This window comes from Tripterygium wilfordii, chromosome 18 (genome assembly GCF_013401445.1).
Source record: "Tripterygium wilfordii isolate XIE 37 chromosome 18, ASM1340144v1, whole genome shotgun sequence".
NCBI classification, from domain to species: Eukaryota; Viridiplantae; Streptophyta; class Magnoliopsida; order Celastrales; family Celastraceae; genus Tripterygium; species Tripterygium wilfordii.
Genome location: NC_052249.1, coordinates 12,894,235 through 12,921,737, shown reverse-complemented (window position 1 = coordinate 12,921,737; position 27,503 = coordinate 12,894,235). Strand labels below are relative to the sequence as shown.

The 27,503-nt window shown below is 38.4% G+C and overlaps 4 protein-coding genes across 8 annotated transcripts; 3 read left to right on the top strand and 1 right to left on the bottom strand.

Annotated features, from left to right (window-relative positions):
• The first annotated feature begins 2,908 nt into the window (after positions 1-2,908).
• On the top strand, positions 2,909-5,472 carry LOC119984293 (O-acyltransferase WSD1-like). 2 transcript variants are annotated; one of them, XM_038828159.1, is made up of 6 exons: positions 2,909-3,190; positions 3,306-3,854; positions 3,986-4,162; positions 4,256-4,462; positions 4,742-4,924; positions 5,036-5,472. In XM_038828159.1, the coding sequence occupies exons 1-6, from the start codon at positions 2,975-2,977 to the stop codon at positions 5,219-5,221; spliced, it is 1,518 nt and encodes a 505-aa protein (XP_038684087.1). In that variant the 5' UTR covers positions 2,909-2,974; the 3' UTR covers positions 5,222-5,472. The 2 variants fall into 2 exon arrangements, with proteins under 2 accessions (XP_038684087.1, XP_038684088.1); XM_038828160.1 differs by having other exon boundaries at positions 2,911-3,190; positions 4,787-4,924.
• A 196-nt stretch (positions 5,473-5,668) lies between these two features.
• LOC119984294 (protein BOBBER 1-like) lies at positions 5,669-8,878 on the top strand. The gene is made up of 6 exons (XM_038828161.1): positions 5,669-6,135; positions 7,234-7,406; positions 7,561-7,609; positions 7,875-8,041; positions 8,413-8,496; positions 8,609-8,878. The coding sequence occupies exons 1-6, from the start codon at positions 5,748-5,750 to the stop codon at positions 8,645-8,647; spliced, it is 900 nt and encodes a 299-aa protein (XP_038684089.1). The 5' UTR covers positions 5,669-5,747; the 3' UTR covers positions 8,648-8,878.
• A 5,725-nt stretch (positions 8,879-14,603) lies between these two features.
• On the top strand, positions 14,604-17,701 carry LOC119984738 (zinc finger protein CONSTANS-LIKE 9-like). Of its 3 annotated transcripts, none has more exons than XM_038828823.1 (4): positions 14,604-14,762; positions 16,015-16,509; positions 16,835-16,981; positions 17,279-17,701. In XM_038828823.1, the coding sequence occupies exons 1-4, from the start codon at positions 14,658-14,660 to the stop codon at positions 17,372-17,374; spliced, it is 843 nt and encodes a 280-aa protein (XP_038684751.1). In that variant the 5' UTR covers positions 14,604-14,657; the 3' UTR covers positions 17,375-17,701. The 3 variants fall into 3 exon arrangements, with proteins under 3 accessions (XP_038684751.1, XP_038684752.1, XP_038684750.1); XM_038828822.1 differs by lacking the exon at positions 14,604-14,762 and adding an exon at positions 14,813-15,542; XM_038828824.1 differs by lacking the exons at positions 14,604-14,762; positions 17,279-17,701 and adding an exon at positions 14,789-15,542 and having other exon boundaries at positions 16,796-16,935.
• Positions 17,702-18,899: 1,198 nt separating this feature from the next.
• LOC119983990 lies at positions 18,900-27,157 on the bottom strand. 2 transcript variants are annotated; one of them, XM_038827730.1, is made up of 5 exons: positions 26,118-27,157; positions 22,923-23,724; positions 21,082-22,408; positions 20,895-20,978; positions 18,900-19,776 (listed from the first exon to the last, which is right to left on the bottom strand). In XM_038827730.1, the coding sequence occupies exons 1-5, from the start codon at positions 26,689-26,691 to the stop codon at positions 19,039-19,041; spliced, it is 3,525 nt and encodes a 1,174-aa protein (XP_038683658.1). In that variant the 5' UTR covers positions 26,692-27,157; the 3' UTR covers positions 18,900-19,038. The 2 variants fall into 2 exon arrangements, with proteins under 2 accessions (XP_038683658.1, XP_038683659.1); XM_038827731.1 differs by having other exon boundaries at positions 26,113-26,249.
• Between the last annotated feature and the right edge of the window lie 346 nt (positions 27,158-27,503).

Below are 27,503 nucleotides of genomic sequence, written 5' to 3'. Positions count from 1 at the left end.
TTTACATTTAAAATTCTTTTAATTAAATTTCAAAATGAATAAAAAAGAGGAGAAAGAGTCTTAGCCCATTTACATTTTAAATCAACCCAATTCTCAAATAAACTTACCAAAAAATTCAAAACCCAAATAAAATCTAGTTCCCAAGCAAAATGTGCAGTTCAATTTAATTTAACCAAAGCCAATCCATGTTAAAAAGACCAATTTCTTAAACTAAGTCTAATTCACAAATTCAAATACAAACCCAAGTCAAAACCCACAAACCCTCAAAGCCCCAAGCCCACCAAAAAAACCCCTTAAATTGTTGTATCAAACAAAGAGATATAAAAGAAATAGAGGTGGCGTGAGAGAGGGGGAAAAAGAGGAGAAGAGAGACGGCTACAGAAGAAAAAGAGAGGAGAAACGTAAGGGAGAAAAAGAAAGAAAGGAGGAAAAAAGAGGAAGAAGGGTGAGTCTTCAGGAGGAGAAAGATAGAAAACATGTTTGTGGCTTCTTCTTTCTTTGGATTGTGTCTTGCCTATTTGTGCTTTTGGTCCTTTCATTTTCTCTCCATTCTCTGTCAAACATTGGGCTTCAAATAGGTGTGTCTCCTCTTCGAGAGATTCTATCTCCGCATAGAGGAGATTATCCTGCCCCTTGTGCCTTGCTTCGGTACAAGCTTGTTTGGGACTACTTTTGGGAAGCAAATGCCCAAGCCACGAAGAATTTTTCTGCTTATTTGTTGTTGTTGTTTTTGGAATGGGTAAAATCCCGACCAATGACAAGAAGCTCCACTCTCTTGAATTTTTCATCCGGGATTGTCTATCCAAAAATCGTTTGCCCGAAATACTTAAGCCTACGATGAAAGGTCACGAAGGCCTGGGTCAAGTAGGACCAGATGTCCGTCCGAAGATAAGCCCACGATGGGTGAACTCAAACCCAAATGGGGCGAAGGCATGTGATTGGAGTAAGCACAGTAACATACACATAAGACCCAGAGCCCATGATGCTAAGTAAGTCTCATTTTAGGCCGTAGGCCCAACCAAAACCCAAGGGTCGAAGCCCGTCTGTACGTTCAGCACATGTTAGTCATGTGAGTTTGAAAACTATAAATAGAGGAAGACCTCCTCCTCATTCACTCTCTTCAGAACTTGGTATCTCTCTCCCTCTCTCTAAAAGCTATTCACTTCTCTCACTAGAATATTTCCCACAGTTGACTGACTTGACCGTCAGAGCTTCCCCGGCTGGCACCACATTAGTGCCCAAGCTTCATGGTCGACAATCTCTTTGATCTTACAGGGTTGTCATAGGCCTCAATCGATGATAACAAATTGATTGTAAATTTTTGGATCTACAATTTGACGCCCATCGTGGGGCCTTGAAAATCATTCGGCTAGATCACGTTGCTTCGATCGACTCATCATTACATTATGTCTTCTTCAGACGACCGAACGACTTCGCTACCTAGCTGGCCGCTATCAAGACCCAAATGGTAGAGAAAGGAAGGGAGGGGAGAGGGGATTATTTTTCCCTCTGATAGATAAAAAAAAGAAGGAAAGAAAATTTGTTTAATTTATTAATTTATCTTTATTTTTATGTTAAAGTATTATGTACAAGGGTAAAATAGATATTTAACTTACAAATGACTTAATTAGTAGAAAAAATTTTAACAAAAATTTAATGAAATCTTCCTCCCAAATCCCCTCAAACCCCTCCCCTTAATTTTTAATAAACTATCCAAACAAGATAATTGAAAGGAAATTCTATTTCCTTTCATTTCCCTTCCCTCCAAATCCCTCAATCCAAACACACTCTTAGTGGCAGTCAAGTCTGGTTTGGTTTTTTTTTCCTGACTTATCAAATAAAAATTGTTTCCAGGTTAATTTTCTTTTGTTTTATTCGTTCTTGGGCTTTTGTTTTGGTTTGGATCTTTTGCTTTTGTTTTGTTTTAGGCCAACATTTGATTTTTTTTGTTTAATTTTAAAATTGGGATAGCTGTCGTCTCGAGATAAACGCGGTTTTAACTATCCACTCAATAAAAACGACTTTAACCTTAAAATGGTTATCGTTAAATTCAAAAGTGGGACATTTCATTTATTTAAATTAAATTATTCTTTTGTAAATAATACTCACTTTTCAATAAAATTATGCAAGCTCGGGTACTCATTTTTTGAGGGATTCTGTCCCTGTGAAGAAGGAGTTTTTTCTAAAAAGTTTCTCATTATCAAAAAAATAAAGAACATCTTATTGTAAGCTTGCGTACTCCTTCTTCGATGGATTTTGTCTTCATGTAGACGGAGTTCATTTAAAAAATCTCTTTTTTCTGAAATCCCAAAAAATATTTTCATTAGCCCTTTGTTCAAGTATTGATAATCGCGTAAACGGGTGTTGTAGGGTGCTAACACATTTCTTAATCTCAATCAATTCCCGAACCTAATTCTCAAGATGGTAGATCAATATTTTAATAGGTGATCAATTACACCTCCAAAACAATTGGTGGCGATTTCATTGTTTTATAAGTCTGCTCGCGTCGCGAGCGATTCGGTCGCAACAAGCTACAATAGTCTTAGGTCCTCTCCACTCCTCTGAGCGCAATACTGAAGTGGCATTTGTCAGGTTTTTGTGAGGCTTTGGAGAGAAGACCATGTGCACCGGTTGTGTCGATCGACAAAAATATTTTTATTTTATATTACCGTCCAGCGCTCAGCAACAGATTTTTATATTACAAAGATGTGTTTCATTTCGTTTCCAAAATATATTTGAAGTGTTTTTTAATTAAAATAAGGCAATAATGTCATGAGGTTCACAATATTCCAGGACTATAATAATTTATAATAGGTGGCCAAATCGATACTTACCGTAAAAGCTTTTAAAACTAATCCTACAGCTCATCTTCTTTGACTTTGCAAAAGCATTTATTTATCTCGGAAGGTGCATAAAACTAGCCCCGCTGTTGGAGTTGGTGGTGGTGGCCAGGGAGTAAACCAGAAAGAATCAAATGAGAGTTGAAGTTGGACGTGGTGGTGCTAAGGCAGCGGCCACCACAACAACTTGTGAAGAGCCTCTAAGTCCAACGGCGCGTGTGTTTCATGATCCCAGCTTCAACTGCCACATCATCGCAAAAATGGGGTGCAAAACTAGCATTGATCCCGCTGTTGTCATAGACGGCCTCAAACATACTTTGATCAAGCACCCTCGTTTCTCAAGTAAACTGGTATGTGAAACTCATTCAACTATTGCGTTTGATTTTCTTGAATTAATTTACTTGTTCGTGGCATTTTCATCTGATTTCTTATATCTAATGGCCTCTTATTTCTCGCTATCAAAAGGTGGTGGTGAATGATCATAATGGCCAGAAAAAGAGATGGGTTCCAACTACTGTAAATGTTGAAGACCATGTAATCGTTCCAGAATTGGACCTGAAAATGAATTCACCGGACCAATTTGTTGAAGACTATATCTCACACATCACCACAATCCCTATGGACCTCTCCAAGCCATTATGGGAAGTTCATATCCTCAATGTCAAAACATCTGATGCAGAGGCTTTGGGGGTCTTAAAGATCCACCACGCCATTGGCGATGGAGTGTCTCTTATGTCTCTTCTCCTAGCTTGTACGAGAAAAACATCAGACCCTGAATCATTGCCTACAGTTCCTGGGTCAAAGAGGAAAGATTCAGTGGCGTCAACTGGGTTTTGTGGGCTTGTTTTCAACACTTTGGTGGATATGATGCTAGTTGTTGCAACAATATTGTTTTTTAGAGACACAAACACTCCAATCAAAGGTGCACCAGGGGTGGAGCTTAAGCCCAAGCGATTTATTCACCGGACAGTTAGTCTCGATGACATAAAGTTGGTGAAGAATGCAACGAACACGGTAATGTTTATCTTCAAGAACCTTTAATCAATTTCATCAAGATCTGGCGTCATTGAAATAACTAATTAACTAACTCTGTCATGTAATTTTAACCAACTCTGTCATGTAATTTTCTCGGACGATCGTTGTAGACCATCAATGATGTGTTATTGGGAGTAACAGAGGCTGGTCTCTCCCTATACCTTAATCGAAGATACAGTGAAAATGAGAAAGACGACGAAGGAACAAAGAACAGAATCAATCTTCTTGAGAGCATTTGTCTTCGATCGACTTTACTAGTTAACATAAGACCCGGTACAGGAATCCAGGTTACGTATCTGCAGGTCCTCATAAGTAAGTAGGAAACAGATTCCAATTACTCTGCCAAATAATGTTGTTTCTGGTTTTGTCCGTTAAAACAGGCTTTGGCTGATATGATGGAGGAGTCCAAGTACGGATGGGGTAATCGGATCGGATATATTCTCCTCCCCTTCAACATTGCTTTACATGACGATCCATTAGAGTATATTCGAAGCACTAAACGCACAATTGATAGAAAAAAGTTCTCCCTAGAAGCTATTTTCATTCACTTAGCAGGCACTCTTACCGCCAAACTACTCGGAGCCAAGGTATTTTTAATCTCTTTATTATTCCACTCTCTCTTCAAACAGAGTAGTAGTTGTTAACATCCCACATATGTGTCATGTATGGGATGCCCAAATCACGTGGTTTATAAGAAAACAAATGACCCAATTACGTTAAGAGGCATTTTCTTGAACCTAAGTATCATTAAGTGAGACGGTCAGGTCAAGGAAGAAAAAAGCCGTATGTGTTCGATGTATTCTCGAGAATCGGATATCTCAAAGCAAACAATATTTTTTGATGAGTCGGGATGTGATTTTCAACAGTTGCATTTCCTGAAAATGAATGAAGTTTGTACATTCGTCACACAGGCAGCTGCAACAATAGCTCACAAAATCCTATCAAACACGACATTATCATTCTCGAATGTTGTCGGACCAGTGGAAGAAATCAGCTTTTATGGCCATCCTATGGCCTACCTTGCTCCCAGTGTGTATGGACACCCTCATGTAAGCAAAACCAACCTCTAACAATTGGGTTTATTTAGGCACTTGACAATGTATGGTGCAACAGCAGCTTTCTTAGCTTTAATTTTGTGTTGATTGTCTTCTTGTTTGCAGGCATTGACGATGCATTTTCAGAGCTACACCGATAAGATGACGATTGTTCTAGCTGTTGATCCGGAAGTGATTCCTGATCCTTATGGACTTCTCGATGATTTGGAGGAGTCTCTTGCGGCCATGAAAGATGCTGTTGTTCAAAGAGGGCTTAATGAGAAGGAAGCTGTCAAGGAGAAGATCAGTTGACATTACAACATTCTTCTGTGTTTTTTTTGTTTTTGCCCTTTCAATCACATAACAGAGACCTGGTGAAGGGGAAGAGAAGTTGGAACATGATTGTTCTCCTTTTGAACAACAAATTAAACACCAAAAGATGATCATTTTCCTTAAATTCTGTCCCCAATTGTCCTTGCACCAAACTTACTGTGTTGATTTGAATGCCTTTTTCTTTAATTATATTGATGGTTTTCTCATGCCCGAGCTTTAAGCCCAAGTCACTGAACCTAATTAATAAATACTACTCCTGCTAGTAATAATTTGATTCGATTTGGTTATTTGCATTTAATAGCATAATAAATATCAAACAGTCAAATATGTGATTACAAGACAAGTCAGGGAGTTTTAAGTAAAAACGACACTGTTGGGTTTCTGGAATACTCTATGCGACGCTGCAGCTTCCAGATACACAAGTGGCCTGGCCCATATAAGAACCCTCGCCAAAACCTCGACTGACAACTTTCAGACCGACTCAACAACACTCGCACCGTTTGCAATGGCGATAATTTCCGATATTGAAGAAGAACGAAACGATAAGAGGCCGTCCTCCTCCTCCTCTTCCTCCTCCTCCTTGTCGCAGCCGAAGGCGTTCAGTGCGACATTGGATCCGGCAAACCCTATGGGGTTCGTGGAGAAGGCTGTCGAGTTCCTCGCGAAAGAGAGTGACTTCCTGGGAAGGGAGTCGGCGGAGAGGGAGATTGCCTCAGTCGTGAAGGCTGCGAAGGAGAAGGTGGCGAAGAGGAAGAAGGCGGATGAAGAAGCTAGGATGGCAGCGGAGAAGAAGCTCAAGGAGGAGGAAGTTAAGGGAGAGAAGAAGGTGGAAATCCAGGCGCAACCAGTGGAAGTGGACAATGATAAGGCGGAGGAGAAGAGTGGCAGGAGAGGTAATTCAATTTTTTGTTCTTTTTGGGCTGCTGTTTGATGTTTATGTTTTAGTTGCATTGTTTGTTTGATACTTTGTTTTCTTGCTTTGAAATGGAAGGAAAGAAATAGCATTAAATTTAGAGTTCTTGAACGAGGGGCTTAGTATTGTTTATTCTGTTTAGTGCTTGGGAATGCTGATACAATGCGAATTCGGTTACTGATTTTCTGGGTGGCGTGAAATAGAGATGATCTTGGCAATGAAGTCAATGAATTAGTTTTGTGCAAGGAGAAGAAGAAGCTCCTTGATGCTCTTTCCTCCTTGTTCTCTCCATTGTGACTTGGGTTTATTTGGATTTGGATTACTGCTTCTCGAACTGTGTTGTAAGGTTTAAAAAAGCTGTTAGAATCAGAGGATTGTAATTGTGAGAAAAATACGTTTTTTGGTTCATAGGTTTTACTTGTCCACCACAATTGGATTGTAATTGTATTATTATATGTGTTATCTTCGTAGTTGACAAATCAAATTATTTCGTTTTTGAAATAATTTGAAAACTTGTGACACACTCGTTTCAATCAGATTTCTGTTTGTGTTCTTTGGTTTCTTTTGTCATGCTTGTTTCAATGCCTTTTATGTTGTGATTTACTTTCCTGTTGCAGTATGTTGGAAATTCAAAAGCTAATAAAATCAAAATGAAGTTGTATTATGGAGCTAAGATTCGTTTGCAATTAAGAATATTTATAATTAGTATTTGAAATTTTGATGGTATGAGGAATTAGGCATTCTTTTTTACATTAATTTTTGCCCTTGTAATTAGTTGGTTGCTGCAGCCTGCAAGATATTTCATACAAGTCTGTCGGCAACAGGGGAGCTACTTGTCATTTTTACTAATCTGTAGGTCTACATATTGTCTACATGGTCCTATCTCTTGCATATTTGATCATGATGTGTTGATGAGTTTATATGTTTCTACGTGATGTCTTAATGCTATGTCAATTCTTTTGAGTTCTCATGTCTTTTGTTTATTATGGTCTAGTTTATTTTCAACCATTGGGATTTTGGTGTTTGCGATAAATCAACATTATAACATTTGATTCTCTACATATGGTCACTTTTACAGTTCCAAACAAGGGCAATGGCCTTGATCTGGAGAAATATTCCTGGACACAGACCTTGCAAGAGGTTAATGTACAAGTTCCAGTTCCCAGTGGAACTAAATCGAGGTTTGTTGTGTGTGATATAAAAAAGAATCATCTAAAAGTTGGTCTCAAAGGTCAGCCTGCAATAGTTGATGTAAGTTTTTCCATATGTTTGTTTTATTTTGAAGTAGAACTTTTGCAATTTACACAATTGAATGTATACTTTACAATTGGACATTAGATTGATTTCTTTATTATATCTATTTAAACCTTTTTTGATTCTTATAGTCTGTGCCTCCGAATTATAGGGGCCCCTTTTTGAGTCTATCAAGATTGATGATTCTTACTGGAGCCTAGGTATGTCAATGAGCACATGCACACTAGTGTTGGCATAATATAAATGCAATTGTTATAGTCTTGTAGAACAGACTTCCAATTATCCTGATGTGCAAAAACTGTTTGGAGGTTCATGTACGATCCCTAAAAATAATGTGTTAAATCAAGTGATTTAAAATAACCATTTGAAGGCTTTGGGTTTATTTTATCTGTTGTTAAAGTGTGTAATGTAAATGATAGAGGTTGCTAATCATATCGTAATTTGTAAATCCTTACCCTTTTGCAGAGGACCAAAATACAATCTCGGTCTACTTGACCAAGCTCAACCAGATGGAATGGTGGAAATCTCTGGTTAAGGGAGATCCTGAGATTGATACTCAGAAAGTTGAACCTGAGAACAGCAAGTTATCTGACTTGGATCCAGAGACGCGGCAGACTGTTGAGAAGATGATGGTAATCTATTGGAACATTTTTCCTTTATTAAGAAAGAAAGGGAAAAGATGTCCTTTTTAGTTTTTTTTTTCAAGAAAATGTGGTAGTCTTTCCCTCTCTTGTTTACCCTCTCTTGCTCTGTTTTCTTTTTCTCAGACTCTTTGGTTTCTCTATAGTGTTTGTATCTGTGATTTTGTTTCATGTTCATTCTAGACAGCTTATTGGTGATTTTTATTCATGAATCTCTGTGTTATATTTTCAAATGGTTTTAATTTTGGGTACGTGGAAATTTGTTGGGAAAATATAATTAGTGTTATACTTTGCATCAGCGGAGATATATTGATTCCAATGAAGTGTGAACTGAGACTACAATTCATTGATTTCTTATACAGTTTGATCAGAGGCAGAAGTCTATGGGACTCCCAACTAGTGAAGAGATGCAGAAGCAGGATATTCTGAAGAAGTTTATGGCTGAGGTGAGCTGACTTCATATTAATGAAGGATGCAATTTCAAAATATTACGAGCAAGTTGCATATAAGCACTTTTATTGTTTAATTGAATCTGAAATTCTTTATGATGTCTTGCAGCATCCAGAGATGGACTTCTCAAGGGCAAAGCTATCGTAAGCAGCAATTATTGATGATAACAAGAAGGGCTTTTTGGGTTTGAGTATCATCCTGTGAGAAACGTTGTTGAATTTCCCTTCCTAGAGGGCCATAGATGAAAACTTGTTTATATGCAGTGGGAATTGAAAAGCTTTTTGGATGAATTAATTTCATACTTGAGTTTTGTGGACCTTGGCCCCGGATGGTGTTTACTATATAATATGGGGTTCAAATACTGTGATTTCACCAAAATTTTGTTCCTTTTAACTTGAGGTGGTGTATATCACCGATTGAAAAGAATCGAACTGTCATTGATACTTGCAGTTGGCCACCCTCTTATGCATCGACTGTAAGGCTAGGTTATAGAGACCTTTCTAGATCCCAGGTTTAGTGGTGAGTGACCAAACTACCATGGGAAGTGAGATGGTGCTCGAAAATGTGATGGGAGTTGGGGCAGGATATAATCTACACTACAGGTTTGGATTTTGTGGTGCCGGTGGCCTTTGGGTTAGGGCTGTTTCCTTGGTGGTATATTCCCACATTTGAGGCCATTAATAGTGGTGGTGACTGCTTGACTGGACAAGTCTGAGAATGAAGACAAATGAGACCCATCACACTTTGCATGGCATCACAGCTCGCACGTACGGCCTTTTTCCACAAAAAGGTGTTGGGCAAGGATATATGGTACAAATACAATGGACATATACATACAAGGCGTGTAAGATTGTTTAGGCTTTGGCTGTTTGCGACAAACAAAGTTGTATTGCATGCTCATTGTTACCTCCGTATGTGCGCATATTAGGCAGGCTCGAGAAGAGATCATGCCCAAGTTGGTATATTCCCACTTTACTTGACTTGACCAACCAATTCTTACAAAAGTAGAATAATTCATTGAACCTAGCTATGTGTATATGATGCCATGCCCAAAGACTCCAAAAAGGCATTATGCATCTACACAAGAAGCACTCGAAATATATGTTTGATTTATTCATTTTTGTCCTTATGCTTGCTTTCCCTCTATCACTCTCTCTCTCTCTCTCTCTCTCTAATTTCGTTTCGTTTGTAGTTGCATGAATGAATAATGGAGGGGAGGGGAGGGCTGTGGTCATTGTCACTCAGGTTTACTGAGGGCGGTGTTTGGAGTGCTGCACTATTATCATCAGATCAATCTCGAGCCTCCCCTTGTCCTGTGCGTGGGATGGGAAATATATTCGATTGATGGATCGCTCGCTTACATGCTAATTTTGAGTTCACGCAATTCCTAATGATGATATTTACACTATATGATCTGCATACTGCACCCACTAATATAATGCTAAGCACATGCAGACAAATTCCACTTCATTTTCATTCTGACACAGATTTAGAAGAAAACAAGGATTAATTATGCATGGTATATAATAATATAAAACCACACAGAGAAAAGTTGTTGTCTTGTCTGTAGGTGATGGGTGTTATTGTACCCGGTCCGATCATGTTGCATGTTGCATGTTGCATGTTGCATGTTGCTTCACTGAGCCGCTACTTTCTTATTAGGTGCAAGAGGGCCCCATTCATACATACATACATACATATAAATAATAAATGTGTCCTTGTAACATTTTCATTGCACTTGTTGTACAAAAAGACAAAAACCCACACTATCATTCAGATCAGACAACCCACTACTCTACTTACAGCTGTTAAGCTCCCCATCTCTTTCACCCCCAAAAAAGCCAGAGGCTCCTTGTAATTAATTTGTACTCCTAATTAAACCCTCAATTCTCAAATACTGAATCTAGAAGGAAAACAATTGCTTGGAATAATTTCCAATTATCATATTTTTTTGGGTAATTGTGTCCTTAAATGTTATTGTGTTGAACTTCAACTAGATTTAATTAGCAGACAAATTAAGTGGGGAAGGAGGCAAATGCCACTTTTGTTGTTAGGAGAGTAATGTGGAGTTAAAAAAGACAAGAATGTAGGCGCAGTCTTAATGATTTCCCATGATAATAATTGGCCCTTCACCATTTTGTTCATTGTCTGTTTCCATGTATTTTTCTAGGCAAAAAAAAAAAAATGAAAGGAAAGAAGGAATAGTTTCTTGTCCACTAAGAAAATTGCGGCTGCCAAATGTTTTAAAAGAATTGCACCCCACTTGTGATCAGATCATCGGGTACACAATACTGTTCTTGAGAATCTTGACATTGACATAAAAGAAAATTGGCATTATTTTCTTCTCATTATTTCTTGCCAATATTTATGTGTGCTTTTTTCCTGATGAGGGAATTTTAAGGTTTTGTGTACTTGTCTTTCTGTGATATCTACATTCCTCATTACTACTTACCTAGCTAGAAAAAGGAGAAGAATATACTCTTATCCTCTTTTTGTTGATCTTTTAAAAGTTCACGGTTGAAATTCTATTTTTTACAACTGTTTTTCCATTTCAATTACTTTACAACCCAACTCCATACTTAATTCCTTGAGAGCTTGAAGGAAAATTGACCTTGCTATTTGCTAATAATTATAATTAATTACGTTATTCTTATGACTTCTTTGGTGGGTTTTTACTATTTACTAAATCACTTTCAAAAAATTGTTCCATCCATCCATCCAACTCTACTTGTTCTTAATTTCAAACTAATCAATCATCACTATCTATTGTCTTATTCTCTCGTAATATCACAATAATAACGACAAGAAGTTAATTTCAATATTCATTTTTTCTGCTCACTTTAACTTATTATGCATATTATATATATATACATAATACATCTTTGTGATAAAATATATATCTAGTAAAGGATGACATAATCTTACAAGCTAATTTGGGTTATAAAATGGTATTGGTTGGAAGAATGTAGCTGTTTAGATGAATATTTTGAGCACGGACAAAAGCGAATTACCATGCGAGTAATGTTAAAAGTAGAATTTTAGTCACTTTCATTATTATTATTATTTTTTAAAGAAAAGTGGAATAATTAACAACTTCTAGAGTTCTAGTTGCCCTGAAGATACTAATGAGATCTAATTTGTTTCCATTTCACTCTTAATAATTAACAACTTCTAGAAGCCCGTGGGTGTGTGGGCTGCATGGGGATGTGGAATCTTAAGCCCGACTCGAGTGGACGGGGACGTCACAAGCCTCTGTAGTGCAAGTTAGGTAGTGATGAGCGAGCTACTAAGTGACGAAGGAGCTAAGTTTCTTGTCCCACATCACTCATGGGAAGATGTGAAGTATAATATATAATAGACCAAACTTCCTAAATAGTAAGGAACATTTTTCATGGGCTCAAACTAGTATAGGTTGGTGCTGGACTTGAAAAGAAATCTATGCATGCCAATATGAACTAACCCAAAATGGACAAAGTGTTATTAGTGTGGAAGGGTGGACTGTTACATATGGTATCGGAACTGAGGTCCCAGGACACTCACAGGCGTTTGTGGAGCCACACGGGGACGTGGGCCCTTGAGGGGTGAGTTTGTAGCGCCTGGCTCACTACCGAGCGGCGATGAGGCTAAGTCTTTTGTCCAACATGACCCAAGAGAATATGTGAAGTATATAATATAATAGGTCAAATTTTCAAATTAATAATAATTGCTTTTCCTGGGCTCAAGATGTTAACTAATGCGAATGGACGGTATGTTACACTATGTATAAAAGAAATTTTTTGGGTAACCGAGAATGACACCACATAAGTTTGCACTTTAGACATTCGATATGGGCCTAAACTTGGGATGTCACGCCTGTGCGCACAGAAATTTTTCACATGACGACGGGATAAATTAGGGTAAAGCAAAATACTCTACCACAACCCCACAAGAGTAAGTATAGAAGATATTGTTGATATCTTCCTCTTAAGTGTAGCACACACCATTACTTTGTTTGAATTTATAGGATTAGAGTAGTTGAATACTTATTAGTCTTTTGAAAACTAGACAAAACAGTTGCTAATCGGTAATTATGCGATACTGGGATTTGGGTGGTTATGGGTCTCAAAAACAGTGAAGTATGAAGTTATTGCATCAGTGGCGTACCTGAGTCTACGGAGGCCCTGGGCGAACTCTAAACAAGGGGCCCTCTAAATTTTTTTTTGGCGATTATCATATAGTTAAAGTCTAACTCCAAAAAAAAATATTACTTAAATATAACTCGTTAAGCATTTTGAGATGCAAAATCACTAATTACATTAGTATAATCAACCTTTTTCGCCAAATCACTCTCAATAGACAACATATCTAACTCATTTAACCTTTCTTGCGACATGGTGGACCGAAGATATAATTTTATCAATTTCAACTTTGAAAAGCTTCTCTCTGCGGAGGCTACCGTTACCGGAATAGTTAACAATATTCTATTTGCAATCCATGTATTTGGAAAACCACCATCAAGCAAATGATTTAATATTTCAATAGGTTTTTTTACTTCTTCAGGCAAGATGTTACACAAAACTTTTAATTCTAAAGCTAAATCTCTTGCATCAATATCATAAAGATTATCACACTTCAAAAAATTCTCAAGTTTAGTGCAATACCATATCAAACTTTCATTATCAATAGAATGTAACTTCTTCAAATCAAACAAAAATCCAAAAGTCTCTCCATATAATTGAAGTTGTTCAAACCTACTTCTAAAATAAGAAATCGAGATTGCAAACACCAAAGAAATCATAAAGATAAGAAAACAAAAACCCTAGAAAATCAAAACTCAAAGAAAGAATTCCCTGCAAGTGCAACTCTCAAGACTCAAGTCTCAAGTCTCAAGTCTCACGCTCTTTCTAGTTCTAAAATCTCAAATGAAACAAAATCAATGTTGAAACAGGAACTCGAAAGTCAGAAGTTAGAGTCGGAACTCGGTCTCGGAAGTCAAAGTTGAAACTCGGAAGTCACAAGTCAGAGTCGAGAAGATAGAAGTAGAATTGAGAAGAAAAGGGAATGAAGAATGAGACGTAATTCTTTTACTTAAATTAGTTGGGCCTCTCAAATTTTCTTGGTTGTTATTGAGTTTTTAGTTGGGTCTCTCCTCAAAATTTCATTCTTTCTTGATGGGCTTTATAAACTAACACATATAAGGCTTTAAAATGGGCTAAGAGAGTAAGAGGATAGATGGACCATCATATAACTTAACTAATACTATGAAAAATTAGGGACCCTAAAAATTGAGAAAAATTTGGGGGCCCTGGGCGACGGCCCAGCTCGCCCAGGCCCAGGGCCGCCCCTGTATTGCATATATATATATATATATATATATCGTATTCCTGACAATGAAAGACACTGCAGCCGAAACTATTTAATCAGATTCTTTGTAGCTAAAGCCAACTTCATTAACAATGAGCTGGTGGCCTAGTAGTAGTTGTCGGTCATCATTATTCTTTTTCTAACCGACACTATATAACTTTACTGAATATTTGATATGAGACTAAACTAAAGTTATTAAATAAACGTGTACAAAAATTTCTTACGTGACGACAATATTATGAGCTGGGCAAAGTTCAATACGTGACCAGTGACCACAATGACATTGTTCTCCGTGAAAATCAAACTCAATACCTTTTGAGTTGATACGGTTTGGGCCCAAATATATTCACTATTAGGCTTGCTGAATATATACTAAAATACCTTAATCATGAATGATGATAAACTTATAATGATTCCATGACTGGTTTAATAAGTCGTGCTTAGAAAAATCAAGCAAATTGAGAGAGCGCGTGGGACCATGATAGACCGACATTGGGAGTGATAGAGTGATGAGCACTGTCTAGCCCACGAACATGTCAACAGAATTTGGCTCGGTGCATTTTTCACATTTGCACAATAAAATCCAAAAAAATATCTGAATATTATTTATATAATAATCACAACTTGAAGATATAAATGATTTTTTTTAAAAAAATTTTTATTTTATTTTTTCAACCTCATTTTTGTTTTTTTTCAAATATTTAATTATTGAGTTCCTCTAATTATTATATATATATAGACTCTCACAGACACTCCCTCTCTCATTCTCTGTTTTGGAGGAAGAGTGTAAACAGAGCGTCCCTGTTTTAGAAGAATGTACGCTGAGACGGAGCTGTTCTTCCCTTATCTTCAAAATTTTTCTCCAGAAAATCAGCAGCTTGATGAGTACTGTAAATCACAGAAGCCCAATGCTTCAGCGGTACACTCTCTTAGATAATATATTTTGGTGCTTGATGTGTTTATGACGTGATTCTTTCTATTTTTCTCGTTTATTTTGGCGAAGTTTGGGGTGCTTGATTTGATACTCAATTCGTTGATGATATCAGTGGTTTCATTCACTTGTTTAGGGTTTTCCGAATTTAAAAATTGATTGTTTCGATTTTACTATTCGTCTCCACTGGATCCTCAGAAACCAAAAAAAGGTTCAAACTTGATCGTTTTTCCGTTTTATGCTGTTTGGAGGGAAGAGGGTTTTCACTTTCCTGAACAACGAGGACTTCAATTTGTTTTTCTTTTCTTGTGTCAATACTTTTTTTAGCAGCCAAACAGTGCATAAATGGAAACAATTGGACTTCTCCCTTTACATGTTGGATCTTAAAAAAGACAACAAAAGAAAGAGTATATAAATAGGAAATTGATTTCACAGTCATAAGAATCGTGTTATACAAAGCTCTCTTCCACTTTACTATATCTGTTTGTGGTATCGTGGAGCTAGTTGTTGGGTTTTATGCTTTTTCAACCCACCCACAGAAAGACCATTTCAAACAAGAAAAAAGTCGAAGCCAGCTTTATCGAGAAAGCTAAACGTAGCATTGAACAATTATCCTCTAGGTTTTGTTTGGTTGTGTATGCTATATGTGAAAAAGAAGGTGGTGGAAAAGAGAGTACACTTGATAAAAAGTGGCTGTTGATCTTTTTTCCTTGCCTAAAGTGGGCGATTTTCTTTGAGAAAAAGGGACTACCCTCTTTGAATTATGTGGTATTTTCAGTATTTTGACATGTAAAGAAGATTTTATTTTGTAATGGGTTGTGATTTTTTTTTGTTATTTGGAGTTTGGACATGAAAGCTCAAAACTTCTTGATCTCCTAACTTTCTTGCTAAGTTCAGCTCAATTTATGTAGGATTTAATTTTATTGCCTTTGTTTGCAAATGATTTATTTTGGCCAAGATTGGATCTAGGCTTGCAAACTTATGTAAATTGTTTAGATTCTTAAGTTGCCAAGTAGTTATTTAGGCCTCACTGGTTGGCTATGATTAGGTCTTATTCCCAGACATCAGACGTTCTCACTGGTGTACTTATGATTGCTTCTTATGGCCTTGGATTCTATGCATGCTATGATTGTTATCAAATTTTAGCACTTCAAGTAACTGACTCATTTTCCCTTGTACACTGTGACTTAAATGTTATTGGTTGTAATATATCTTGTATGTTTTCCTTCCATTAATGTAGGGCAACCTGATTCAGCTCTCTACCATATCAGAATATGATCTGGGGGGAGAAGGGGATCTTTTCAAGGCTCCAGAACCGATCATTGAAGAACCTATTATTGGTATTGATCCCATGACAGTGGCCATTTCAGTGATTTCCTGTGGGGAAGATGTCATCCACTCGCAAGGACTCAAGGTTGCAGATATTGAATCAATTCAAAGCGATCAGCTTCTGAATGATGTGTTCTACGGTTGCAGCAATGATCTCATGGCAAAAGCAGCTATAGAAACACCGCTATCTGAGGTTCTGGATATCACAATTCCTATTGGTAATACCAATGAGAATCAAATTCAAGGGAACAATTCCCTTCCTGATTTGCCATTTCAGAAAAGTGTCAGCTCAAGTTGTTTAACCTCAATGGAGTGGGTGCAGGGTGCTGGTTTTCTGGATTTTCCTGGAGTGGATTTTGAAGAAGTTTATGGGATGCGAAGAGCATTTAGCGAAGGAGACATAAAGGTCTAGCTAGCTTAGTTCGCTTTGCTTTCAAATTATATCATTCTATGATCTATCATCATCCTCTGCATATTTGAGTTTCCGTAGCTTGGAGCCTCCTTATATGCCAGAGGTTCTTTGTGCAGACTTCATCTGCTACACAACCAAACCCTGAACTGTGTGACTTATTGTTGTTACCACCAAACTGTGGCAACACATTCTTATTCAAAAGAAGCTCTAAGCATGTATTGGCTATGTAACAAAGTCTACATACTGAGACATCTTTAGATGTTTCTGGCCATTTCCACAGGAGGGAGTGGGGTCATTGATTCTGAATTTTTCATGACAGACTCTTGGTAATGGTCACGTGAGCCTCATCCACTCTCCTATTGAGCAGCCCGGAATTATTGGCAGTTGTACTGCTGTGGACCGGAGGGAAAAGCTTTCCAGGTATCGGAACAAGAAGATAAAGAGGAACTTTGGCAGAAAAATCAAGGTAACAACCATAGATTATTTCTTCTCTGTAGTTCATAAACTTGTTAAGAGTGAGGAGACACCTGTCAGCTTTAAATTTTTGAACTGCATAATGACACAAAAAATGCCTCTGTAATCCATGTCGTGCTTGGAAGAAATTTACATCCTTCTTCCTTCTACTCTGAATCTGTCATTCTTCGTTTTCTTGGGCAACAACATCTTCTTCCCTTCACAGCTAGTTATCCATAAACCACATTTTGTGCGTTGGTGTTTCTTACCTTTGTATAACTTGGAGATGACATTTCTTGTATTGTTTCAGTATGCTTGCAGGAAAGCTCTTGCAGACAATCAACCAAGGATCCGAGGAAGGTTTGCTAAGACTGAAGATTCTTCTGACATTTCCAGGAGGCCATAGCTACCAACTAATTCGGTCAGAGGAAATGGAGTGAACAAAAGTGATGCAAGATGGGATCCTAAGTGGTGTAAACGTGGCCAACAAGGAGTAGTTCGAACGTGTAAACAGGTAACTCCTAGATATCAATTAATCTGATGTAACAACCTTGTCTTTAGATTCTGAAATGGCCCAGTAGAGTTGTATATAGGTTTGTCGAATAAGAAAGTGGGAAGGAAGCAGGCATTGTTGATAAGTTTGTTTATGAAATGGCCATGTAGATCAGAAAATGTTCAAATCGTTCACAGCTTGTTCAATATTATGATTCAATAAAATGGGTTATTTGGTTCATTTTCTGGAGAACAATCTGGTTTGGTTAGGTTTCTCTTCCCCGAACCCGAACACTTGCAGCAACTTGTTATTTGCTACAAATATTGGAGAAGCAGTGTATGGGTGTCTTCATAATTTTCAACTTGAATGGGAATCCTCCTATTCAAGACTACTGAAGTCTTGTTCATTTGATCGGATTTGATGAATTGTTTTGACCCAGTAAAAGAGAATGACCTTTCTTCGCCTTGAACTTATGGACTTAGTGTAGAATGAATGATGTTTCTGGACGAATGGGTGCCAAATCCATGGACTGGAACTGGACCGTTACGTAAATACAACAACTTGAGCAATGGTGGGAGGCAACTGGGCTTTAAAGTAAAGCCTAAATTGTTGAAACAGTGGGCTACCTCGGAAGCCGGACCTTTTGTTGACCTAGGAAAGCTGGGATTGGGCCCAAGAGAGTCAACTCTTTTTATTTATTTATTTTCCCTCTTGAATTTGGGCTATATGCCAGTGAATCTGTTGGCAAAAAGAAACTGAAGTGGCACCCACAAATTTAAATAAGGTGAGGGCCATAAAAAGACACTCCAACTTGAAATTTCTATAAGATTTAACGTCATATATGCTCCCTATAAAATATATTCCTTTTTTGATATATTAATGTCATATGCAATTAGTTATTCTTCTTTCTTCCGTTTAGGCCAAGGCATACATAATCCCATCCAGTAAAATTAGCCAATCAGCCAATCCATTGCTCACTACCCAGTCAAATGATCAAATCAGCTTCGACCTAACCGCTTACCCACCATAGAAAGGAAAAAAAAGAAGAAAAAACATCCAAATTATTGATAAAAAGATATAGGCTTATAATAATTGAAAAATAAAACCACAACACTTTTGGAAAAAACTTTGATATCATAGCATCAGCTTAATAATCAATAAAACCCTTTGTCCAAGAAATTAATAAAACGCATCATCACATGTTCTATCTATCACCACCCTCATTTTATTCAGCTCTTTTAACACTAATTTTAACATTTAATAGAACCAAACCAAAAAAATAGAGCAAAGCAAAAGATCTTGAAACTAAAATGTTTATTTATTTACTCACTGAAAAAAGCCACCCGTCAAAAAATTTGCCCCATCCTAGAACCGATGTTGAGAAGCAAAGTTCAGCAAAATGTGCACAAGAACAAGCACAATGAATGGATCGATCAAATGCAGAAAACTTGATGGGCCCAAAGAGGAGCCCTCATTTTTATTTTATTTTTTAATTTCATTAACTCAAATGACAAGGCAACAAAATAAGAGAACAAAGCATAAATAACTAAACCAAAAGCACATACTTAGAAATTGTTTCAATGTGTACTTTCAGGTGAATGATGTATATGATTTAAAATTACCGACTCATTTGATCCAGGCAACAATGCCCCAGATGCGTTAGGGGAACCATCAGAAAGAAATAAAGGTAAATGGCGAAGCACTGCGTCACCAGAAGCTTCCCCTTTGCTTATCTCCTTATTTCCTTTGCCATCAGTGACCAATACGGGGGCAGCACATGATGCATTATCAAAAGTCACCATGAAATCACCCCTAGCATCTTTTCTGTCTGCTTCCTCAGAAGTTATCCCATCCACTCCTTCCCCGCTTAAGTTTTGCACAGGCTCCACAGGACTTCCATCACCCGACACTTCCAACTTCTTGTTTGGGAGGGTATGTGTGACCTGATCCTGCACCATCTGACTAGGAGTTGAAGCTCGCTCCTCCAGATTATCCTCAGCAGACACTGCAGCAGCTTCTGCTTTCTCCTGATTAGGAACTTCCAGCGTTGCCGAATCATAAATAGGAACTGGCTCTTCCAACTCATCCTCAGGGACAGCAGCTGCAACAGTTTCTGCTTTTTCCTGATCTGGTGCATCCTCCATTGAAGTATCTAAAATTGAGTTTGGCTCTTCCACCATCTCAACATTGCAAATATTAACCGGTTCTTCCATTTTTTCCAGATTGGAAGCTGATATAATATCTGATGGTTCACCACAAACAGTTTCCAAGGCTCTCAGATTTACCCTCTGCTTCTTGTAGAAGTCCATGGCTCTCTGCAAGCAAGCAATATAGTCAATCATCAGCATCAACAATCAGAGTTCAAATGAAATTTTAAAAATCCCACAACAAAAAATGGTATTGATACAAACAACACTACCTCCAGCATTTTCTCAATCAGCATAAAATAAACTGAAGCAGTAAGGACAGAAAAGTCAAACAAACTTTTAGGGAAAATATGACCCACAACCATACTAGGGATGGGGGGAGCTGAAATGTTTTTTTTCTGGAATTAGTTGAAAATTTTAAATCCATGCCATTCATATCATCTAATGGCCTTTTCAAGTGACACGTATATTACACCCTTATCTCTCTCCTCTTCTCTGCAACGCCATCAACAAAAAGTTCAGTTTCTCTCCTCTTCTCTGCAACAGCTCTCTCTCTTTCTACTTCCCATTCCAAGATTTTCCCTTAAACAAAAACAAAAGCAGCTTAATCTCCCAGGATTAAGGCCAACGTTTTTCATCAAAGGCCAAGTTCCAGATCTCATGGAGGAAGCCAAGGGCCAGATCTCATGGATAAAGGCCAATGTTTTTCACTTTACCATCCAGAGGGAGTTTGTCGTGAGTTAGGATACAGTGTTGGACGAGACTATGCTCAGTTCATCTTCGTCAAAGACAAAGGGCCAGAGAAGCTCAAGTGAAAATAAAAAACACTTCTGCCATTGATCGATTTAGTCGGTCAGATCAAAGAATTAGGGATTTCTCCACACACTTGCTATTGATTGATTTAAGCTGCACAGAGTTTCCCTTTCTCTCACTATTTTCTTTGTTGTTGACTTGTTTCTCTTTCCAAAGATTACTGTGCATGGACTCAAACCTTTGAGATTAAATTCCCTTCACTGACTGTAATGAGTTGGCATCTCCTAATACCATTAGATGACATGAATGGCATAGATTTAAAACATTTCAACTAATTTCAGGAAAAAAAATTCAGCACAAACCCCCCCCCCCCAAAAAAAAAATCTCCACACGAGCCAAAATCCACATTTTGAACAAATGATCCCTTAAACCACCACTGGCTATATTAATTGAGAAAATATCAGTACCCATAGTTCTCGTATATGTCATTTGGTCCAACTAAAGATAAACAAATTAAACGTCTATGTCATTACCTGAAAAACAGAATCATCTGCCACAGGCAAAAGTTTCAATCCCAAAAAACTACTGGAACTTTTGGATATTGCCCGCCCATCATCCTGTCATATGGGTAATAATTTTAACACAAAACGCACAGGAAAAAGTTGATAGACCAAATAATGAGAGAGCAAGTAAAAGCGAAACAAGGCTGAGAATAACTACCTGCAAACTGACGAGCATATTAATATCTCTGTCTGCTGTTCCATTCTGTTCTATATTCAATAGGGTCATACACTGGCCATACAACTCTGGATCAGTAAGTTCTGTTGAAATGTCAAGTTTGGAAAGATAAGCACGGCAAAACCGAGTAACACCATCCTCATTGGATGTTTTAGTAGTAACAGATGATTTCTCATGGGTAACTTCTGGTGAGAATTTAGGCATCTCTTTAGAAGGAGAAATGACAATAGAAGCCGTTTCAGTAGGTTTTACTGTCCCATGATCATTCTCGTATTGTGATTTCTGACCCACCTGTCCGGTATGAACATCATCCACCACTGACCGCATTGGAAGGTCCTCTTCCTGGGACATTGCGGGCAAATCCATACTCACGTCATCGTTCTGTCCCTTCCACACATCTCCACTGGATTCCCACCCTCGACCATTCACATGATGCCTATTCTGGTCCCAGTTAGGGCCCCCATACATGTGTGGTTCATCCCTGTAGACACCATTACTGACATCCCAACCATGCAAATGAGGTGGCCCTGAGCCATCCATCATATTCTGCCACCCAAGTGGGCGTAAATGACCAGTAAACTGATCAGCATCAGGAAAAGGATAAGGAATACCTGAAGGGTTAATGTCCATAGAGGGTCTGACACCAAACATAGGTGGGGATGAAAAATGTGGCATCACTGTTTGAAAACCTCCATGAGGAGGCCCATGTTGGAATGAAATAAAGCCATTTGGCACCGGAGAAGACCAATTTGGGGGACCCCTCCAAGCATTTCCCGGCACTCTTGCAAAATTAGGATCACTATTCCTTCTGTAACGGGTTCCATGACCAACTCGAGTATCTTCTTCAAGTGAACCCAAAAAAGAAGGGCTGCCAACTCTCCCCCTGAAAGTAATTGGTGGGGTTACAAAAGAAGAAGATATGCCCTGACTGGTTCTGCTATAAAATGATGAATCTGCCTGAGGAGACCCATCTGCCAAAGCCAAATCACGACCAGATCTGTCCTCAGCTACAGAGCTGTCTCTTGCACCCATGGAAGAACTGCTCCTCCGCCCTGATTCTTCTATGTCAAGACTTTGCCTAGCGCCAGTTCTGCTCAAGCCGATGGGTGATGCCTTGGAACTAGAAGGCCTCTCTGCTGAGAACTCTCCCTTGTACCCATCATCTGGTTTCGTAGGTTTTTCAGAGGATCTGTACTTAGAAACTCTCCCTGATGACCCAGAAAAACCAGTCGTATCTTGTGAAGAATTTGGCCTGGACCTCTGTTCTGTCCCACCATCTCTATACTTTGAATCTTCAGATTTAAAATGCCTAAAACAGATACAATGCTTATTATTATTACAAAATTCACACTGTTTTCATTTAATTATGTCATGTTTAAGCAGTTCATTATCATATGAAGGTCTACAAACTTAGGCAGATTTTTGCTTTGCGCAGTTACAAAATTTTAACAGTTATCAATCAATCCTGCCCAATCTTATCTTACACGTGGCATATCACAGAACAAGACATAACTCAATGCCATCCTCAAACTCCATGACAGGAAAGGTCTTGAGAGTTAAGCATGCTATAATACAGAATGAACTCCCAACTCTGAGGAAACAATTTTCTAAGGGGAAGGAAGGTGGAGAATAGCCACACTCCATTGAGGGGGAACCTGATGCAGAAATCCTAACTAGGGAAGAAGCTGTGAAATGCTAAATAAGAATATTAAGCAAACAGAAACCACACATCTGTAACACCACTTACATCTAATGAAGCACAGTGCTGGAATCACCCCTATGGTTCAGAAATGGGAGCTAGACTAATGAGATAAAATGCATACCTGTACTCATCCGGTACTCCATGTGAACTTGAACTGGGGGAACTCCTCCTCCTGCTGCCACCGACTATAGTCTCCTGAAAGGCTTGACGTGAGTGAGACCTTCCCCTGTCTGGTTCAACTCTGCCACTGCTTAAAGATTTCTTTTCTGCGTCATGGTAGGGAGCCCGTAGACCTCTAGATTTTCTATCATTATAATCATCAGGATCATCTGGAGATCTCTTTTTGCCCCGGCTATCTTTGTGTCTGGCACCTTGGTCATCAAGATGGGATCCATCATGATCAATATCTCGATCTTGATCCCTGTCACGATCATAATCATGGTCAGGGTCACGCTCACGGTCATGATTGCGACCTCGGTCTCGGACACGACCGCGGTCATGGTCTCGATCACGTTCATGGTAGTTGTTATAGTCAAGATCATCACGTTCATCGTCATGTTCCCTGTTGCGGTCCATCTCTTGAGTCTTAGATTTCTTTTGTCTTAGTTCTGTAGTATCTTTCCCATCCCTCAGGTACTTTTCATCTGGCCAACTATGCACATGATCTTTCTCATCTTGCTGTCTGTTATTCTTGTCCATGTCTTTTCGGTGTTTATCTCTGTATCTTTCATCCTTGTGCTTTTCATCCTTTGATCTTTCGTCCTTGGTAATATCATCCTTAGAAGATTGGCGTATGCTATTGACATCTCCAATATCATCCTGATGCTTGTCCCCATCACCAGAACCATCTCTATTTCTCTTAATTCGCCTTTCAAACTGATTCTCCATTTCAGGACTTCGTAACTGATCCCGTGCAAAAGACTCTGCACAAATGCAACCAAAGTATAAAAAGTTTAAGCTTAAGGAGGGAAAAATAAAAAAGAACCACAAGTCACACAATAGAATAGATTTTAGCCTAGCATAGAGAAGGTTTCAAAGTTGAATTCAGAAAAATATTATCAAATCCCCTTCTCATTTCCTACAAACTTTACAAGTCAACACAGGGAGTGCATTATGGTTGTAGCCAAGAATCACTTCCCCAACTCATCCTTGTATATGAGGATTTGACTATAAACTTCATATGAAAAGAAATATTCTTGCAGGAAATAGAAGTAACCACATAACATGAGGCCCTTCAAATACTCTCTGACTGTATATATAGACTCATACACATATGATGTATTTTAAAACTACTGATGTAGATTTTGTTTAGGATTGAGCGAACTAGAAACCCTAACCGCCAAATTAATTTCAAAATCAAGAACCCTATGATAGAAATTCCCAATTCCTAGATTATTTAAAACAGAAGCATAACTTTCAGCAAACAAGAACATAAACTTCTAAGTTGAATAAATTTTCCATAAATCTCTTCGGTAGAGCTGGATAAAACTCATTTTCCCCTCTCAGCCTCTCACAGAGCATAAGGAATCTCTCCTATAGCCATTCAGCATAAAAACTCTCTTATTTTATGTCTGAGGTAAGCAAGCCTTTAAATAGAGGTTTGCAACCATTGTTTTAAATAAACATTAGGAGTCCTAAACATGACTACATAGAACAACATAATGACTTAACTAAAAGGGAAACTTTCACCACAAAGGATTATCTTAGCTGGTGGTACACTCTCCAGTGATCTTCTTGAGCTCACACCCTTTCTTATTATTTCCTTCCCCGTCTTTTTGGCCTTCCTCTACTCGATTTAGGAACTCCTTGAAATTTCTCAATTCTTTTCACTCCCACACCACTCTCCTCTAAGTTATCCATGTCCAAACTATTGCCCTCCCAATAATCAAAACTACATGCAAAATATACGATCAATACCGTCACCATGGAGTCACACTGTAGTCTACATGACTCAAAGTGCTTCTTTTGTCAGAATAAGAACAAAGCAATCACACAATCATACTTCAATTTAGTTGAAGTAATATTAAAAGATAAACATATAAACCAGCTATCATACAAGTACAGAAGAGAATAAAAAAGCACACGAAATCAACTGCTCATATCACCCATCAATCAATCAATGACAACAACAAAAACAAAAAAAAAAAAAAAAAAACAACTCAACCAAACTGGAAAACTCTACATGTTTCTGAGATGGAGCAGAATAAAAATGTCTTTTAGATGAGAGTTAGAGGGATGCAGGGTGCAAAGAAAGTATTATGGAGCAAGAAACAGCACATAATAATACACACATCCACAATATTCCATTAAGTCATTAGAATGAAGAAGCATGACTGTGCTTGGTAAAGAAAGCAGCTAAAAGTAGAAAGGAAATCTTTTTTTCCAAAAAAAATGCTCGGTAATATATTACAAAGTAGATCCTTGAAATAAAGAAAGATGTGATTTATATGGGCCACCAATGATAATTACAGTCATATTTAGGGTTTAGGGTTTAGGACATATAATTAGGACATTAGAATGAAGAAGTGTGTAATTGGGACAGATAAGGGTATATGCAGCATACAACATAGCTCATGGGTTTTGATTGGATTAAAATAAGTCAAAATCTGTGTTTTTCCAATCAACATATACCTATTTCCTAAAGTCTCTGATGTGAGATAAAATAACAATGAAAGGTTCCAATAACTGGGTATTCTATTACTTGCAATGGAAACTTTGTAATTGTGGTTTTGCCTGTAATTGGGTTTTCTATTTGTACCCCATCAGCTTGTAGTTTCACTAGTGTATGGGGTAATAAAAGGCAGAGCTTGGGTGAGGAGGAAACACAAGTGAGAAATCAAAAGGAGATATTTTTCTCATGAAGGGCATCCTACATCATCACTGGCAAGGGTTTTGTACAATGGACTTTTTGTATGCTTTCATAACAAATTATGAGTCAGCAACTACAGAGTGTGTGTGTGACCTTGTAAGGTGGTTGATTGCTAGGGTCGCCCAAGCAAATAGACCTTAGTGCCAAATTCTTTATCTTGCTTGTAATTGGGTGAACTTTCTTTTCATTCGCTGAAAAGCTTACTTGCACGTTTGTGTGTGGTTAATTCCTTCTAATCTCAATGATGGTTGAATCGGTGTTTGAAATTTCCGTTTACTGGTAAACTCTTCTCGTAGCAATGGGAGTACAGGGCAACAGTCACAAATTCATGTACTGAAGAAGATTAAGCTAGCATAAACATAATTTGTTGTAGAACCTAAACTCAAAACCAATCAATATTCAGAGATAAAGCCGTTAGGACACGAACAAATCAATAGGTTACCTTACCAGATTTTTCAGTAACTTGCTTTGTCACGCTATGGTGATCTTCACCATCAACCAACCGCTCAATCTTCCCTTCTTTTCCTTTCCTTTCCCTGTCCTTCTCCCACTCCGCCTCCCCCTTCCCCTCCTTTCGACTCGATTCACGATGCTTCCCTTCAATCTTTCCACTATTCTTCTTCCCTGACTCCTCACCGTCAACGTAGACTCGCACACTTTCATCCCTCCTCTTAGTACCCCTTGATTCACTCGAAGGCTTAGATTTCTTCTCCCCGCGGTCATCCTGGCCCCCACCATTCCACCTGTCGTTCGCGCTGCCATCGAGTCTCTCCTTACGCCGCTTGGAAGAAGCATATTCCTCCGAAAACTCGCCGTTTCCAGACCCAAAAGACTCCTTGTTTTCCTTCGAATCAAGTTTTCGCTTCTCACCAGAGGTCAACTCTTTCGAGGCCCCCCTGACACTACTCTCTCTCGTCGAGTCCTTTCGATCCTTGACGCCTGAATCTCTCTCGGAATCCGAGAAATCCCTTGCATCCTTCGAACTGTGCTTACTCGATTTGTGCCGAGTACTGCGAGGCATCGCCGATAAGTAACCAAAAAACGAGTTTCGAATACTCTAATAAAAATCGAAATCCCCAAATCTCAAATCAGCGACCGAAATCGGAAAACTCAAAAACCCTAATCCCAAAATTTATTTTGAAAATTGAAACCCTAATAGCAAATAATGAACAATATCCTCAGGCCACCCATTCCGGATAGTATCTCAATAAACCCTAATCGTAAAAGAAAAGTCACCGGAACCGGCAAAGATCAGATCGCAGAGAGGAACAGTAATTCCCGAAATTGCAATCACAAAAGTTAAGGAAATTACACGAGAGAACAAATGGATACTTGTGGATGCTGATGGGGTCGCGTGTGGATAAATGTGGAAGAGCGACTGATGTTGAAGAGGATTGAAAGTTGAAACAACAGGCGCTTGGGTGCGTGCGCGTGAAGAGAGAGGGCTTCACTCGTGTATGTTTATCGGCGTTAATGAGACGTTGGAGATCAACTGATTTTACGTGACAAGCTTTTACCCCTTAGTTTTTGGCATTATCCTAGGCGCAACTTGCAGCAAGTTCAATTCGCGATGCGTTGTGGTACCCAATAAGAACATTACACGTCATCGATCAGGAGTACAAAAAAAATACAACCGTCCATATGATAATAAGATTACTTACTTTTGGATTTGGGAACATGGTCCAGCCCATGATGTCTCTTCAGAAGCTAGGCCTTTAGGAGTTGGGCAGGCCATGGCCCATGCCTATTGCCGTATTGGGCTAAGACTCGGGTCTCTTAGGCATTAAATGCACAAAAGAAAAGTAAAATGTTTTTTTTTTTGTAAAAATCGAT

What these genes read in the sequence shown, in the direction of transcription:
- LOC119984293 (XM_038828159.1), top strand. Translation starts at nt 2,975, where the DNA reads ATGAGAGTTGAAGTTGGACGTGGTGGTGCTAAGGCAGCGGCCACCACA. An exon ending in TGAAGAATGCAACGAACACG is followed by an intron (nt 3,855 to 3,985) that starts GTAATGTTTATC and finishes CGATCGTTGTAG; the next exon opens with ACCATCAATGATGTGTTATT. An exon ending in GTGTGTATGGACACCCTCAT is followed by an intron (nt 4,925 to 5,035) that starts GTAAGCAAAACC and finishes TCTTGTTTGCAG; the next exon opens with GCATTGACGATGCATTTTCA.
- LOC119984294 (XM_038828161.1), top strand. Translation starts at nt 5,748, where the DNA reads ATGGCGATAATTTCCGATATTGAAGAAGAACGAAACGATAAGAGGCCG. An exon ending in GTCAGCCTGCAATAGTTGAT is followed by an intron (nt 7,407 to 7,560) that starts GTAAGTTTTTCC and finishes TCCGAATTATAG; the next exon opens with GGGCCCCTTTTTGAGTCTAT. An exon ending in TGATTCTTACTGGAGCCTAG is followed by an intron (nt 7,610 to 7,874) that starts GTATGTCAATGA and finishes ACCCTTTTGCAG; the next exon opens with AGGACCAAAATACAATCTCG.
- LOC119984738 (XM_038828822.1), top strand. Translation starts at nt 15,291, where the DNA reads ATGCTTTTTCAACCCACCCACAGAAAGACCATTTCAAACAAGAAAAAA. An exon ending in TACCCTCTTTGAATTATGTG is followed by an intron (nt 15,543 to 16,014) that starts GTATTTTCAGTA and finishes CCATTAATGTAG; the next exon opens with GGCAACCTGATTCAGCTCTC. An exon ending in ACTTTGGCAGAAAAATCAAG is followed by an intron (nt 16,982 to 17,278) that starts GTAACAACCATA and finishes GTATTGTTTCAG; the next exon opens with TATGCTTGCAGGAAAGCTCT.
- LOC119983990 (XM_038827730.1), bottom strand. Translation starts at nt 26,691, where the DNA reads ATGCCTCGCAGTACTCGGCACAAATCGAGTAAGCACAGTTCGAAGGAT. An exon ending in GCAAGTTACTGAAAAATCTG is followed by an intron (nt 23,725 to 26,117) that starts GTAAGGTAACCT and finishes GCATTTGTGCAG; the next exon opens with AGTCTTTTGCACGGGATCAG. An exon ending in CAGATGATTCTGTTTTTCAG is followed by an intron (nt 19,777 to 20,894) that starts GTAATGACATAG and finishes GCTTGCTTGCAG; the next exon opens with AGAGCCATGGACTTCTACAA.